Below are 16,299 nucleotides of genomic sequence, written 5' to 3'. Positions count from 1 at the left end.
TCCTACCTGTCCCGTTTTGAACATGTATTTCTTTCCCCATCCCACAGGGAAAGCGCGAACAGCTAATATGATGGGAGATGCCGCAAAACCGTGCTTTGCCAGACGCAATAAGGAGCGGGGGATGTTAAATGAGGAGGATTTCCAGAAGTGTGCTTTACGTCACGATTACCAAGCAATGGATGATTATGGAAATGGACACGGCAACAAGATGGACATAGGGATTGAGAAAAGAAAGGGAGCACTGGGTCACTATGGAACAAGTCCCCGAAAGGGGGCACACGGTGTTTCCAATCACCCAAATTCTTCTAAAAACACTGTTCACAATCAAGGGATGAGGATAAATGAAGTCTCAAAAGACCAAATTAAAAAGTGGGTGTCTGACAACCATCATGCTAATTTAGACAGTTGGAGAGAATACAGATCTACGCCCCGGGTTCCTGTGGTTAACAGGACAAGGAAGGATTCTTCTCATGAGTGTGAGAGCCAAGGAAACAGAAATGGAAGGAAGCAGCTCCAGAGAGACTTAACAAGTGACGATTTATCAGATAGGAAAGGAAATTCGGGTAATATAAACACCTTTAGATCATTTTCTTGTATTTTAAAATGTGTTCAAATATTTTGGGGTGACTGTAGTCTTAAGAATTGTCTTTAGGTATCTTCTAACCTTAGAAAATGTAAAATCTACAATATTTCAAGATAGTGCTCTATTGCTAAGTTATGGCACAATACCTGCTAATCTAAAGAACAACCAAAGAATGACTGGGTTGATATCAATCCTATATCTTGCTTTAGCTGTTGTGGGGTGTTCTTTGTAGCAATCACAGTTGTATCCTGTGTAAGGTAAGTGGCTAAAAGCTGTGTTGCTATCTGCCTTCCCAATAACTATGAAACCCACCAGAAAAGGTTGGGGGGGGGGAAATATTTCAGATTCATAAACAGTCGTCCCAATATTTTAAGAATGCCATCTAAAATTTAACAGTAGGCCCTTAAATTTACACAGTATTGCACAAATGCCCTTGTGACAGAATCAGTACTTGGGGACAAAATCTGATGGGCAGCTGTGTTGCACAGTCCTTACTGAAATGGTGATGGTCGTGCCCAGCTTACACAAGAGAACTTTGGGGTGTATTGTACCCTACATGGATTGAGTAAAAAATGCGTCTGAGATTTTTCCATCATCAGCTACCTGCTCTAGCCAACTCAAATGTGCACTGGTGCCAGGGGGACTCCCAAAGCCCTGAATGGGTGCGCTTAAGGGATAAAAATGTGCTTTTAAGTAAAAGCTTGATTTCCGGCTTAAGGCATTGGTGGGAACCCTGCTGCCCTTCTGTTGCTGTTGGACCATGTCTTACATCATCTGCGTCTAGCATGGGCATTGTAGTTCAACATCTGGAGGACCACAGATTCCCCACCCCTATCTTAAAACTACTTGATTTCCTCTACCGCCACCTGCATTCATGGCTGTAAGTTAATGCAGCATGAGAACAGGATGCTTAGGATAATGCTGTTTTCTGTTTGGTGACACAAATATTAAGAGACACAAGCTTAAATTCCAAAAATTCACAGTTGGGTAATACCTTTAGTAGGATCAACCAGAATGCTACAAACTAATAACAAGTTTTGAGTTCTGCAGAAGTCTTCAACAAGTAAGGTGTTATATAAAGGAGTTGGTGGGGGAGGACAAACAACACACACACACATGCAAAAAGTAGGCCAGATGCTGTAGCCATAAGGTGATTTTGTAGACTTCTTTCCAAGTCGGAGGCTGAGTAAATTTTTGCTAGATGCTACATAGATCAGGTTACACACCTAGGATTTTGGAATAAAGAAGCATTGGCCACCTCCCATTTTTTTAAACAAAAAGCCTAGCTGTTACCAAGATTAGTCCCACATCTTAAGCAAAACATACAGGTGTCTGGTTGGGTAGAGAATTTTAAGGTGATCTCATTTTTTTTTAAATGCAATTCAGATGACCAGGAGCTGTTTGGGAAACTTTGGAAAGAAAAACAAACCACTTTGAGATTTTTTGAGATATAAAGTGGTATGGAAATGATTTAAGCAAAAAAATAAAATCATATCAAGTTAACTCTTTTTCACCACTTTTTGACAGTGCTTATCTGCTATTGGGGTTCAGTAGACCCCTTTAAAGTTGTATCTGAAAATAAAGGTTAAGGGTAATTTGACAACTATGTTTTACTTCGAGTAGTCCCACTGAAATTAAAGGATCTAATTTAGTTATGGCCATTAATTTCAGTGGGTCTACTCTGAGTAAAATTTAGTTCAATACTACCCTGAGAGTGATTTCAACACTATTCTACTTTAACAAAACAGGATGTGGTATCACATTTCAAAAGCGTAGACTAAAACAAATTGTTGGTCCCCGCCTAAATGTTAATGAAAGGGAAAGCAAAATGATGCCTGTCTGAAATTCTGGACTCATAGTAAATAATGGAAGGAATCCAATGTACCTGATAGCCTAATAGGGAGGCCTGTCCTCCCTGCCTCCAAAAAATTCAGATGACAACCATTTTAGGTGCATCCCATTGATGTGCAGTCACCGACATTTGGGCTCTTTTGGACCTGGAAAATGGCAGAACGAGGTGGGGGGGCAGGTATGGAACCCCCATGCGAAATGATCACCACCTATATTACAGAAAAGAAACCAGTGTTGTGAGTCTGCACTATGTTAAGATAAAAGCCAATTTGGAGCAGAATCATAGCTGTCAACTTTTCCCTTTTCTTGCGAGGAATCCTATTTGGAATAAGGGAATTTCCCTTTAAAAAAGGGAAACATTGACAGCTATGAGCAGAATTAACTTTGTGTGTGTGTGTGTGTGTTAAAATTGACTCCTGGGATCCTTTAGAAGTTTTGTGTGTGCATAGGAACGTACATTTTGTTCTGTTTCTATATACAGTGGTGCCCCGCAAGACGAATGCCTCGCAAGACGGAAACCCGCTAGACGAAAGGGTTTTCCGTTTTTCAATGCGCTTCGCAGGACGAATTTCTCTATGGGCTTGCTTCGCAAGACGAAAATGTCTTGCGAGTCTTGAGATTTTTTTCCGCTCCCCACCCCCTTTTTCTAAGGCACTAAGCTGCTAATAGCCTTTTAGCAGCTAATCCGCTAATCCCTTAAGCCTTTAATAGCCGCTAATAGCCGCTAAACCGCTAATAGCGCTAATCCGCTAATAGGGTTGCTTCGCAAGACGAAAAAACCGCAAGACGAAGAGACTCGCGGAACGGATTCTTTTCGTCTTGCGAGGCACCACTGTATATGATATACACATACAAACATAAAAATCTATTACAGTGCTCTTGAAGTGGTATAAGCACATAAAAATGGAAATTTTGATATAGGCAAAATGCTGAGGTTTTCCTACCCTATTTGGAGAAGTTGCTTGGGGATGGGGTGGGTCTCAGTGAGCTTAGACATTGATAGTTTCACTTTCCCATTTGTCCAGATAGGTAAATTGGACCCATAAGTAAGTTAAACTTTTTTTAAACTGAGAAACAGGGCAACACAGGACAGCTGACCCCATAATTGTTGAGGAGTACACAGAGTGTGAAGTGGTTCACGTGGCAAAAAAAAAAGGTTTGCAAATACAGTAAGCCTGGCAACTTGCACACATTTAACTTGTGCACATTCAGCTTTATGTGCTTGGCAAATAATTTAAAAAAATTTAAAAAGGGGGCAGGCGTCAGGGAGGGGGAAACTGGCAGTCTCACCCATATGCAACTTTGGCTTTAAGTGCAAGTAACCCCTGTGTACATTGAGGGCTTACTGTATTCCAGACAGTTTCTGGGGTCCACAGCAACCCTATTGGCATTAGAGTCCAAATAAAAAATCCACTCCATAACAATGTACTTCATCATTTTGTTGGTTCTGTTCACCTGTCAATTATCTTAACATGGTTTGCCTTCTTATCATGTACTTCCACTTCTTTAATAAGTACAGTGGTGCCTCGCAAGACGAATAGAATCCGTTCCGCGAGTCTCTTCGTCTAGCGGTTTTTTCGTCTTGCGAAGCAACCCTATTAGCGGATTAGCGCTATTAGCGGTTTAGCGGCTATTAGCGGCTATTAAAGGCTTAAGGGATTAGCGGATTAGCTGCTAAAAGGCTATTAGCAGCTTAGTGCCTTAGAAAAAGGGGGTGGGGAGCGGAAAAAAATTGCAGGAACTCGCAAGACATTTTCGTCTTGCAAAGCGAGCCCATAGGAAATTCGTTTTGCCAAGCACCTCCAAAACAGAAAACCCTTTCGTCTAGCGGGTTTTCCATCTTGCGAGGCATTCGTCTTGCGGGGCACCACTGTACATTAAAAAGGTTCCCAAAACAGCATTTGTAGGAAGATAAAAGCAGTGATACTTTAAGACTGCAACCCTATGCACAGTAACAGCAAAGTTTTATATATGGCTAGTGAGAGGGCAAAGGGATTTACTCCCAGGTAAGTGAGCAAAGGATAGGGTTGCAAATGAAGTCTTGCTGGGTACAATGGGGGCATTGGATTGTACTGCACATCTTTTCATATTCTAGGTGCCTTATGTTATGTTGTGCCTTCCCTTGTTGGGTTGCAAATTCGAGAGTTTTTGCATCGCAACTGTAGATTCCATCTGAAGCTTGAATGGTTTCTCAACGACGGTTTGTTTAGGTGCGGAAATGCACTAAGGTCACAGTCGTTATTTGTGCCGTGCACTTACAGCAACTTTGTTCTAATAACTGTTCAAAAGAAACAAAGAAACATAGGAAGCCAAGAAGATCAAGACGGATAAGAAAAGAAGAAAATGATCAAGAGGAGGATATGGATGGGCCGGTTATAGATGAGTCTTTGCTGACAGCAAAAGAATTGCTAGGGCTTCAACAGGCTGAAGAACGACTTAAGCGAGACTTCATTTACAGGCTGAGGAAGGTAGCTATTTCTGCAATATATATATATATATATATTCTTGTTTTGGGGTGAAATGTGCAAATATTGGTACTGAAGAATACCAGTTAGGAATATGCTTGGTAGATGAGAAGAGCAACAATGGTGGGAAAGGACTTGGGAAAGCAAGGAACATGTTTAACCACAGATTACTTTTATGTATTTGAAAATGCTTACAAGGGGATAGTGCTGCTTGTTCGTTATGATGAGCAGCAATAATTTGGATGAACACCTGTAATTTATTCCTTGGGTTTAATGAATCTTGCATTGGGCAGAGTAGACGTACTGTATTAATATTTGAAGGTTTTTTTAACATTCAGCAAAGTGGTCAATAGGTAGAAAATCTAAAGAGCAGAGACATAGCTGGAATGCTATGTAAGTATTCTTATTCTTACCATTTCTGTGATACACTGATGATCTGATGTAATTCATGTTAAACATCATAAGCCACAGTACTATCCTTAGAATAAAAAAATGGAAAGGCTCACCCAGATCCTTCTTAAAAGTCACATCTCCGTATGGTTGCAGACACTTTCAGGAGGGTGTGTGTTGAGAGTCCGTCCGTCAAGAGGTCTAATTCTCCCCTCTCTTCTCAAGGAAAGATTTCCTTGGAAGTGGTTAACTCTCATATCCATAGTCTTTTGTAAAAATTCCAATCACACAACAAAATCATTAACATAACTGAAATGTTGACTGATCCAGGAATATGAAATGTCTGGGTAATTTTTATTAATAAAATTCTCACTTGTCATCACGGATATTGAAGTAATCAATGTGCAGCTCAGATTTAGGCCTAAGGAATGAATATGTAAAAATCATTTCAAATCTGAATCAAAGGCACATTATTGGACCTTAAGCAATTTTTAGAGTCAGGGAGCTGCCTGATTTAATAGGTAGTACATAGATGTTTCAATATGAGTATCATGCCTGTGCAGAAAAGACCATGCTGTTAAGTGAACTGGAAAGAAGGTCCGTTCAGCATGAATGGAGATACATATCATAGCTTTCCTATAGGACTGAAATGCTACTTCTCAGTGCTATTTAAATGATCCTAGATGCTTTCTGACAAATGGTTTGACTCTGACTCCAGGTGACTCGTCTTGACAGGAACATTGTGAAATGATATATTTGTAGAAGCTTTGATTTGTTTTAGTCTATTTTATTGTGGTTTAAACTTTTTGTATACAGTTGTACCTCGGAAGTCAAACAGAATCTGTTTTGTGAGTCTGCTTGACTTCCGAAACGTTTGACTTCCAAAGCGCGGCTTCTGATTGGCTGCAGCAAGCTCCTGCAGCCAATCGGAAGCTGCAGAAGCCCCGTCGGACGTTTGGCTTCTGAAAGAACGTTCAAAAACTGGAACACTCACTTCCGGTTTTTGATTGTTCGGGAGCCAGAATGTTAGACTCCCGAGGCGTTCGAGGTATGACTGTATATTAAATTACAGTTGAAATTTTTCTGTAAACCACTTTGAAGTTGTTGTTTTCTACGATCGAGCGGTAAATAAATTTTAGGAAATAAATAAATTAAAATCAATACATTTTAATACATTGTGTTCTCCTTAGCGCCCTCGAAGTTACCCAACAGCCAAATACACTTGCAAATTATGCGATACTTTGATTGAGTCGGTGGCATTTGCTCATAAGCATATAAAAGAAAAGAGACACAAGAAAAACATAAAGGTGAGTCAATGGCCAGTCAGAGCTATAGAAGCATTACAGGGGTTTTGTGTCTGTGTGTTGTGCAGATTATTAAGAGAAAGCTCAAAATATCACATGTCAGTATGGTAGCTGATGAGCAGCAGCAGCTAAACATGGGAGGCCCTACATTGCCCCCTCCTAGCAACCTTATTCCAACCTTCCCTGCTTCGGGGCAGGATGTTCTGTGCTTGGGACCTATAACTAGTGGGGAGGGAACAATAGAGATGACGCAGGGAGGGGTAATATGTGCATGTTGTGAGCTGCATGTGTGTGCAAGAGGAAGTGGCCTACAGCCAAACATGCAGTCCTTGGGCTGAAGCAGGTGAGCCATGCTTGCTCTGAAGGTAAAGGTAAAGGGACCCCTGAGAATTAGGTCCAGTCATGGCCGACTCTGGGGTTGCGGCGCTCATCCCGCTTTATTGGCCGAGGGAGCCGGCGTACAGCTTCCGGGTCATGTGGCCAGCATGACTAAGCCGCTTCTGGCGAACCAGAGCAGCGCACGGAAACACCATTTACCTTCCCGCTGGAGGGGTACCTATTTATCTACTTGCACTTTGACGTGCTTTCGAACTGCTAGGTGGGCAGGAGCTGGGATTGAAGAACAACGGGAGCTCACCCCGTCACGGGGATTCGAACCGCCAACCTTCTGATCGGCAAGTCCTAGGCTCTGTGGTTTAACCCACAGCGCCACCCACGTCCCATGCTTGCTCTAGGGAGTTGATTAGAAAAGTTGTTGACTCAGCAGTCCAAATCCCTACTGGAAAAGATGTCTTTGGATGGTTGGCGCAAGGAGGAAATAGCAAAGCCATTTGTGGGAGCCAGAGACCTTCAGGCAGCCGAGGGAGGTTGAAATGGAGGAACGAATGTTGCAGCCAGGGATGTACTTGGGTAAGAGAGCCGAGATCAGAAAGTGGCAAGGTTGTGGAAGTCCTTTCAAGTTGGGGCAATTGGTTCATGTTGGATCTGGGCATGAGCAGGAAGCCAAGGTACAGATTTCAAATTCCCTGCTTAAGATGGCCTGTCTTGCCCTCCTCTTTTTGGTGGTTTTTTTACCATCTCATGAATACCTTTCTTGTAGGCATCTGGCTTGCTGTCATTTTTCTAAACAACGTTGAATTTATGTTGTAAGCTCCTTGGGTTACCTAGGGACCTTTTGGTTCTGCAAACTGTTATGCGCATTACTACCATGATACAAATAGGAGTACATAGTACGTCTTCTTACATTTGTTTTCTCTAGCACAAGAAATAATCTTTCTGTGAATAAATATTATCTGTGATGTTTTAGCTAGTAAGAGAACATACTTTTGGAAATGCTCTTTGCAGGGACATTAGAATTTGTCCCTCCCCCCCCCCCAAAAAAAATAATAATATGGAGAAATAAAAGTAGGTAAACTGTACTTTTTACATTATTAAAATGATTCTGTGAGGAAAAAATTATATATTTCTTGCATATTATCTCTAAAGGAAAAGCAAGAACAACAACTGCTGACTGCCCTACCTCCACCAACGCCTTTGCAGATTGAAGCTATTGGTGTTGCCATTGAGAAAGTAGTGCAGGAGTTTGGTTTAAACAATGAAGACTTGGAACAACGGCTTGGAGTTAAAACTGCCATGGAAAGTGTATTGCATCAGAAATTGCCAGGTAACATTTTATTATAATTGTCTTTAACAAATGGTGATCCAGGTTGTATTTCCATGGTATCTTAGTTAAAAAGGTAAAGGTAAAGGTACCCCTGCCCGTACGGGCCAGTCTTGACAGACTCTAGGGTTGTGCGCTCATCTCACTCTAGGTTCGGGTGGCGAACCTATTTGGGCTCGTCCGCGAAAACTGATGGATCCTGATAGATTCCGACAAGCCTTGCGGAACCCTGCTCCTCCTGGCGACTCATTAGATGACCTTGTTGAGGACTGGAATAACCGGCTCTTGGCAGCCATTGATGAGATCGCGCCTAAGCGCCCTCTGCGACCCCGTCGAAACCGGGCACCTTGGTTTACTGAGGAGCTCCGGAAAATGAAGCGGGATCTCAGACGGCTAGAGCGAGTATGGCGACGGACTCGTGACGGAGCCTCAAGAACATCTTATAGGACGCTTATGAAAGCCTATGAGATGGCTATGAAAGCTGCTAAAAAATCTTACTTTGCAGCTTCCATTGCATCCGCTAGCTCTCGCCCGGCACAACTTTTTAGAATAATTAGGTCATTAACGTCCTTAGGAGGACAACCAAATCTAAGCACAAATTCGACCCACAGCTGTGAGGCATTTGCGAGCTTTTTTGCGGAGAAAGTCCTGTTGCTCCGCCGTGACCTCCCTGCCAATTTAGATACAGTGACTGAACTGGAGGCCCCTCGACTGACTTCGGGTCCAGTGTTGGACCATTTCGATCGGATACTCCCTACTGATGTGGATAGATTCCTCCAAGTTGGTAGGCCCACCACCTGCCTCCTTGATCCGTGCCCGTCTTGGCTGATTAGGGAGTGTCCAGATGTTGTGCGGACCCCCCTGGCTGAAATTATCAATTTGTCCCTTGACACGGGGACATTCCCAGGGGAACTGAAGGAAGCAGTGGTGTGTCCACTCTTAAAGAAAACTTCATTGGATCCCTTAGACCTATCCAATTACCGCCCAGTTTCAAATCTTCCATACCTGGGTAAGGTAATTGAGAGAGCGGTTGCTGAACAGCTTGGTAGGTTTCTGGAGGAAACATCGGCATTAGATCCATTTCAGTCCGGTTTTCGTCCTGGTTTTGGGACGGAGACGGCTCTGGTTGCCCTAACAGATGATCTCCGTAGACAACTAGATTGAGGCGGGTCAGGACTGCTGATCCTTTTAGATTTGTCAGCAGCCTTTGACATGGTCGATCATGATCTTCTGGACCACCGCCTCGCAGACGTGGGGATACAGGGCATAGCCCGTAACTGGTTGTGCTCTTTTATCTCTGGTCGGGGACAGAGGGTGACACTAGGGAGGGAAATGTCGTCGCGCCACTCCTTGGTGTGTGGAGTGCCGCAGGGTGCAATTCTCTCCCCGATGCTTTTTAACATCTTTATGCGCCCCCTTGCCCAGATTATCCGGAGCTTTGGGCTGGGCTGTCACCAATATGCTGATGACACTCAGCTCTATCTGTTGATGGATGGCCACACCGACTCGGCCCCGAACACACTGACCAGATGTTTGGAAGCTGTGGCTGGATGGTTTCGTGGGAGCCGATTGAAACTAAATCCTTCGAAGACAGAGGTCCTATGGCTAGGTTGGGATGGCATGGGGATGAGGGACCAACTCCCTTCTCTTGCGGGGGCCCAGTTAGTGCCATTGCCTTCCGTTAAGAGTTTGGGTGTAATCCTTGACGCCTCCCTTTCCATGGAGGCGCAAGTTACAGCAACAGCCAAGGCGACATTTTTCCACCTTCACCGCATCAAGCAGTTGGTCCCTTACCTTTCCCGCCCCGACCTGGCCACAGTGATCCATGCGACGGTCATCTCCAGGCTTGACTACTGTAATTCGCTCTACGCAGGGCTGCCCTTGAAGCTGTCCCAGAAACTCCAGCGGGTACAGAATGCTGCAGCGAGGCTCCTCACGGGGTCTCTGCCATGGGAGCATATTCACCCAGTGCTTTTCAAGCTGCACTGGCTCCCGGTGGAGTACAGGGTCAGATTTAAGGTGCTGCTTTTGACCTTTAAAGCCCTTCACGGCCTAGGACCCTCATACCTACGGGACCGCCTCTCCTGGTATGCCCCACGGAGAGCCTCAAGGTCCATAAATAACAACACCCTAGTGGTCCCAGGCCCTAAGGAAGTTAGATTGGCTTCAACCAGAGCCAGGGCCTTTTCAGCTCTGGCTCCGGCCTGGTGGAACGCTCTGCCTCATGAGACCAGGGCCCTGCAGGATCTGATCTCTTTCCGCAGGGCCTGTAAGACAGAGTTGTTCTGCCTGGCCTTTGGCTTGGAGCCAGTTTGATTCCCTCCCTCCCTCTCTTTTTTTCTTTTCCTTCTCCTCCTGCGATGAGGCTACATTTTAATATTTTAATGTTACATTATTTTCATGTTGTATTTTACTTTTGTTTTTAAGTTGTAATCATTCATCTTGTTTTTATTATTGCTTGTAAGCCGCTCTGAGCCCGGCCTTGGCTGGGGAGGGCGGGGTATAAATAAAAATTATTATTATTATTATTATTATTAGAGGCCGGGAGCCAGCGCTGTCCGCAGACACTTCCGGGTCACGTGGCCAGCGTGACAAAGCTGCTCCGGCGAGCCAGCACCAGAGCAGCACATGGAAACACCATTTACCTTCCCGCTATAAAGCGGTACCTATTTATCTACTTGCACTTAAGGGTGCTTTCGAACTGCTAGGTGGGCAGGAGCTGGGACTGAACGACGGGCGCTCACCCTGCCGCGGGGATTCGAACCGCCGACCATGCAATCGGCAAGTCCTAGGCACTGAGGTTTTACCCACAGCGCCACCCGCGTCCCAGTATCTTAGGTACTTGATGCAAAATATAGACCCAGCGCTGTAAAATAGATGAACTGCTAAAGGAGAAGCCAGCATAATGGCTAAAAATAAGCAGTGCTTAAAGATCACTAAATCAGATTCATGTTCTTTAAACATTGATAGAACATAGGTTAACCAGGAAGGGATGTGGGGAGTTTAAACCCCTGTTGTTCTGCTCTGGTCAAGACCTCTTTGTGGAGAAGGAAGTATTTTCCCCTGTTCTGCATTTCAAATTGAAATTTTCCGTTTTCATTCACTATAGATTGTTCTCTAAGACTGTATGGCTCTTCTTGCAGCAGATTTGGTTTCAAAAACTCAGATGTAAATCTAGATATCCAGTTTCCAGCTAATGTAAGTAATCATTTTCTTCAGGAAATATTGTATAAAGGGGATTCTAGCAGCTTTGCTGCCAAATTAAGTTTACATGGTTCATAGCAGCCATAATGGTACTATAAAAATCAACATGCACGCCTACAGTTATAAATTTGAGCAGTTTATGAAAGCAAAGCATAGCAAAGATGCATATACAAAACCTCAACTAACTATTGATGTGAACTAAAGTTTTAATGAGAAGCTCTTTTTTAATATGGTTATTGGTTGGCATCCATCTGTGTCCAGAGACAGTGGAAGAGTCAAACCATTGGAGAGTTACAGCACATGCTGTGACTGCGAGACTGATATGGGAAAGACATGTTTCGTTGCAGCTGGGGCAAGTGAGGGTGTCCGGTTGTGCTGACATAGATGTACCATGGTGTTTCTTCTTTCTGCACATAACCCAGCGGTCATTCCTCCTCTGATTACAGGTCACTGCTGTGGATACATGTCCTGAATTATTGTCTGGTTATTTTTATTTATTTATTTTTTTATTGCATTAAAGCCACCTCTTCTAGGGCCATGCAGGCAGTGGCGTAGCGTGGGGGGTGCAGGGGGGGCCGGCCGCACCGGGCGCAACATCGGGGGGCGCGCTCGCACTCGCAGCTCTCTGTCCCTACCTGGCTCACTCACTCTCTCTCACTGCAGTGCTGGCTGTGCGAATCCGATCCGAGCCGCCGGGTCGCCGCCCACTGTGGAGGGGAGGCTGCCAGGCGTGCAGTGCGGTGCGGAGAGAGAGCGAGGGACTATCTGGGGGAGGGACAGTGCACCGGGGGGGGCGCAAATTACTTGCCTTGCCCCGGGTGCTGACAACCCACGCTACGCCACTGCATGCAGGACTTGACATCTTTCCACAGGGCCTGCAAGGCAGATCTGTTCCACCAGGCCTTTGGCCAGGGCACAGCCTGACCCCCTCCTTTGGCAATCCTCACAGAACCCTAGCCCAATAGTTGCCATTAATTTGATGTGAACTGATTTTATAATGAAATGATTTTAGAATGTTGTATCATTTTACTGTTGTTAGCCACTCTGAGCCCGGCTTCGGCTGGGGAGGGCGGGGTATAAATAAAATTTTGTTGTTGTTGTTGTTGTTGTTGTTAAAGTACCACCAGACAGCTAGTTTTCCCAAGTTCAATGTCATGAAGTACTATACTAATATTTCAAAATAAATAATAACATCAGTAAATGTTAAAATTTTATAGTTTTTGTTTTGCTGTTCTTTATAGATGTCCCAACCAGATGTTCTCTTACTTGTACAAGAGAGCCTGAAGAATAGTGGTAAGGCCCATTCATTCATATCTCGACTTAGCCATGTCCTCACCCACGTCGGGTGAGAATGTCATTTCTGTGCAAGTAGCACCAAACAAATATCTCTTGAGGGTAGGCAGTGGACAGGACTGCCTGTATCTAATGATTGGTGCCATTGTCCCTATTTTCATACAGCAACTAAGAGGAGAGAGTATTAGCACAGTGGTGGTGGAAGATGGTACTAGATAGATGTCTGGATCGGAATGGTTGATTTATCATTCTTTCAAAGCAGTTAATCCAAAGCCCAACAAACCATAGCTTGAGAAAAAGAATGGAGGAATCATATGGACCATAACGGATCCCCAGAAGTTTTGGCTACAGGAGAAAAGTATTGCCAAATGGTTCTTAGAGCTGATGGGGCCTAGGTGTTAGCATGTATCAGGTAGCAGCAAAAGAGGCAACACCTCTGTAGTATGCACTTGGCCATACACAACCGCAACCCATCAACTCTTTGTTGTTAAGGCTTCATTCAGGATATGAGGAAAAGGCTAAAAGAGATGGTTTATAAGGGAAGATTGAAGGAAAACAGAAGTGATCTGATGTCTGGGATGGCCACCGTGAGAACAGAATACTGGGCCATATGGGCCGGATACAGTGGGCTCTTAGGTTCTTATGTCCTTGTACTCTGTCTTGATTTATCTGGAATATTGACTGCTGGTTCCACAGGTTAGAATCAGGAATTGCCACTTCACTCCTAAACCTGCATTAAGATGGTGGGCAAAACTCCAGTGTAACTTTTTTTAAGAACCCCGAATAAAGCAGATTGGCTAACGAATACCAATAATTAAAATAAGGTTTGTAACACGGGCAGTCCTTGGCATTTAATGCTAGTTAGTGCATCATTTTCTGAAACAATCGTTCCTGGTTTTTTATACACCAACAGAGGTGTCAGTTATACAAACTGATCAGTAAGTACAACCTGCGTACTACTAAGCCACACGTTTTATTGTGAGTGTAAGCATAGCCCGTAGACTTGTCTCGCCAGTCATTTTGTTGCTTCTGTTTGCCTGTCAGTTATCTTAACATGGTTTGCCTTCTTATCACATACTTCCACATCTTTAATAAGTACATTAAAAAGGTCCTAAAGAACCTTCATTGGCTCCCAGTTTCCAAGCACAATTCAAAGTCTTGGTGCTGACCTTTAAGTCCCTAAACGACCTTGGCCCAGTATACCTGAAGGAGCGTCTCCATCCCCATCATTCAGCCCAGACATTGAGGTCCTACTCTGAGGGTCTTCTGCTGGTTCCCTCACTTCAAGGAGTGAAGCCACAAAGAACCAGGCAGAGGGCCTTCTTGGTAGTGGTGCCCTCTCTGTGGAACACCCTCCCTTCAAATGTCAAGGAGATTTACACAACTTTAAGAAGACACCCCTTTATCGGGAGGTTTTTAGTGCTTGATGTTTTTAGATCTGCTGTAAGCTGCCCAGTGTGCCTGGGGAAATCCAGCCAGATGGGCGGGGTATAATTAATAAAATTATTATGATTACTATTAGCAGTTACTCCTGAGCCGTTGCTTTACGGGTGTTTTTTCAAGCTCAGCCACCTAATCAGCACCATGTGGACCAAGCTTCATGTCTGGATAAAGATACTCATTTGCCTGTTTCCATTATGCTTATAAAAACAGGTAGCTGGTGGCCCTTTTTAATACCTTGGTAATTAATAGAAGCTGAATGAAGACAAAATATATGTGTAAATTGAAACTTGGATAAGTACCTTAATCTTCAAATGTGTGATTTAATATGGCACAGATACCACTGTGCCCAGAAATTTCTGTTTACTTACTCAAAAGAGAGAAAGAACAGGCAAACACTGCTGCATTTATATCTCTTATTTTAAGGGCCTGAACCACTGGTCAAGCTGTGAAGGATCAGGCCCATGGGTTTGTGTGGCTTAAGCGGAACAGTTGTTGTTGTTGCTGCTGACTAGTTTTATTTATTCGTATCATTAGAGGGTTTCTTCTGGTCTTTAATTTTTGCAGTCTAAGAATGGATTCAGATGACCATCTGAAGCTCCATTCATTTGGGCAAATGTTTTGCCCACTGACAGCTGAACCCTGTATGTATTGACGAGGTATTTATCAGGAGAACCAGCACATTATAGCATCAAAGGGATGGCTGTAGTTGTGACATGAAAACTGCATACATGTGAATGTAAAAGAGCAGCAAGGGAGTAGAAGATTTTCCTCTGCTCTTCTGTGTGTGAGACAGTTTTTACATCTTATTTTCCTTCAGTACCATGATTAATGTGGCTTTCTTTTTCCCCTTCTTAGAATCTTTTGTTGATGTTGATGCAGATTTCCATGCTAGAGTGCCTGTGGTGGTGTGCAAAGAAAAACAAAGGTCTCTGATAGCAAATTTGTGTGTGTGTATAGTATTGAGCAATGTAAATTAAAGATCCACACATCTCTGTTGGCTTCTGTATTAAATCATTCCAAATATATTGATTCCCATAGTAATGTGAGCAGACAAATTATGGTAGAATCTAACAGTAAGGACTGCTTCTTCCATTCTCATCAGTGCCCTAAGAATCACTTCATTTCTGCACCCTTGCCTTCCAAGGGCAAAAAAAAAAAAAAAAAAAAAAAAGCAATTTCCACATGTGATGCAAGCATAAAGCCTTATCCCAGTTGTAGTTTCTTGTAAATAAGTTTAGGGTTAGGGTCTTACTAAGATAATATCAAGCTAAGTCATACTCAGTGTAGACTCGTGACTTAAGTTACTTAGGTCTATTGACTTTGATGAGACTACTCTGAATATGACTACTGTTGGATATCACCCCAAGGCTTCAATCCTGTTCCTGCATACCTGGTAGTAAGCCCCATTGAACTCAGAACTTCTCAGTAGACATATTTGTGCTATGAGAAACATCAAGAACAGCTGGCACAACTTTAATATTAAACAGGGGAAAGGTCTACACTCTGGTATATTTTTCTAACCATTTACATAGCACCACTTAAAGATGTTACAGTTTATTAATATGTTAATAAGAGCCATAGCCTAATTAAATGGTTTACATTTACATAGCACTTGTTTACCAACTGAAGTAAGTAAATCATCTATTAAAAAGTAGGCTAATGTAGTTTTTAAGAGTCATTAAAGTGCTATTCCAAAGCATAATTGTCTGCTAGAAGGCTAATGCAAGTAATGACTGCAATTAAGCGTAATCCAGGTCACAGCAAGTGAGTTTTATGCAGTCATAATGTATATATTTATTATAGCTTCAGTACAGACATTTAAGCAGAAATTCTTCTAGCTACTTCCTTGATAGGATGACAATCCATTAGCCTGTCTTTCTTCAAACCCTGCTAATGAGGATTCACCATAGTATACAGATGAGCTTTCATACAACAATAAAGCAACCATAAGTTAGGATCCAATAATTCCCAAGTATGTCAGCTGTGATTGTTATATATGGCCCCTGTTACTGCATGTTAATCCAACCGCCTGATTCAAGTCTAAATAGAAAAATCTCACTCTACAAGCAGGTGTCTCATTTGTGAATTAAAAAACATCATGGCGGC

General features: G+C 43.3%; 1 protein-coding gene across 1 annotated transcript in view; it reads left to right on the top strand.

Annotated features, from left to right (window-relative positions):
• The window catches only part of TUT7 (terminal uridylyl transferase 7), a 48,271-nt gene that overhangs the window by 4,281 nt on the left and 27,691 nt on the right, over positions 1–16,299 (top strand). The window contains exons 2-8 of the mRNA XM_083403307.1: positions 48–563; positions 4,724–4,902; positions 6,480–6,596; positions 8,079–8,256; positions 11,363–11,451; positions 12,699–12,750; positions 15,049–15,118. Of these exons, the coding sequence (XP_083259433.1) occupies positions 68–563; positions 4,724–4,902; positions 6,480–6,596; positions 8,079–8,256; positions 11,363–11,451; positions 12,699–12,750; positions 15,049–15,118 (1,181 nt within the window). The 5' untranslated portion in view covers positions 48–67. The remainder of the gene's footprint in view (positions 1–47; positions 564–4,723; positions 4,903–6,479; positions 6,597–8,078; positions 8,257–11,362; positions 11,452–12,698; positions 12,751–15,048; positions 15,119–16,299) is intronic.

The sequence above is a fragment of the Podarcis tiliguerta genome (assembly GCF_965153285.1).
Source record: "Podarcis tiliguerta genome assembly, chromosome: 11".
NCBI lineage: Eukaryota > Metazoa > Chordata > Lepidosauria > Squamata > Lacertidae > Podarcis > Podarcis tiliguerta.
Note: the sequence above shows the minus strand (reverse complement) of the source record. Positions and strands in the feature narration are given on the sequence as shown.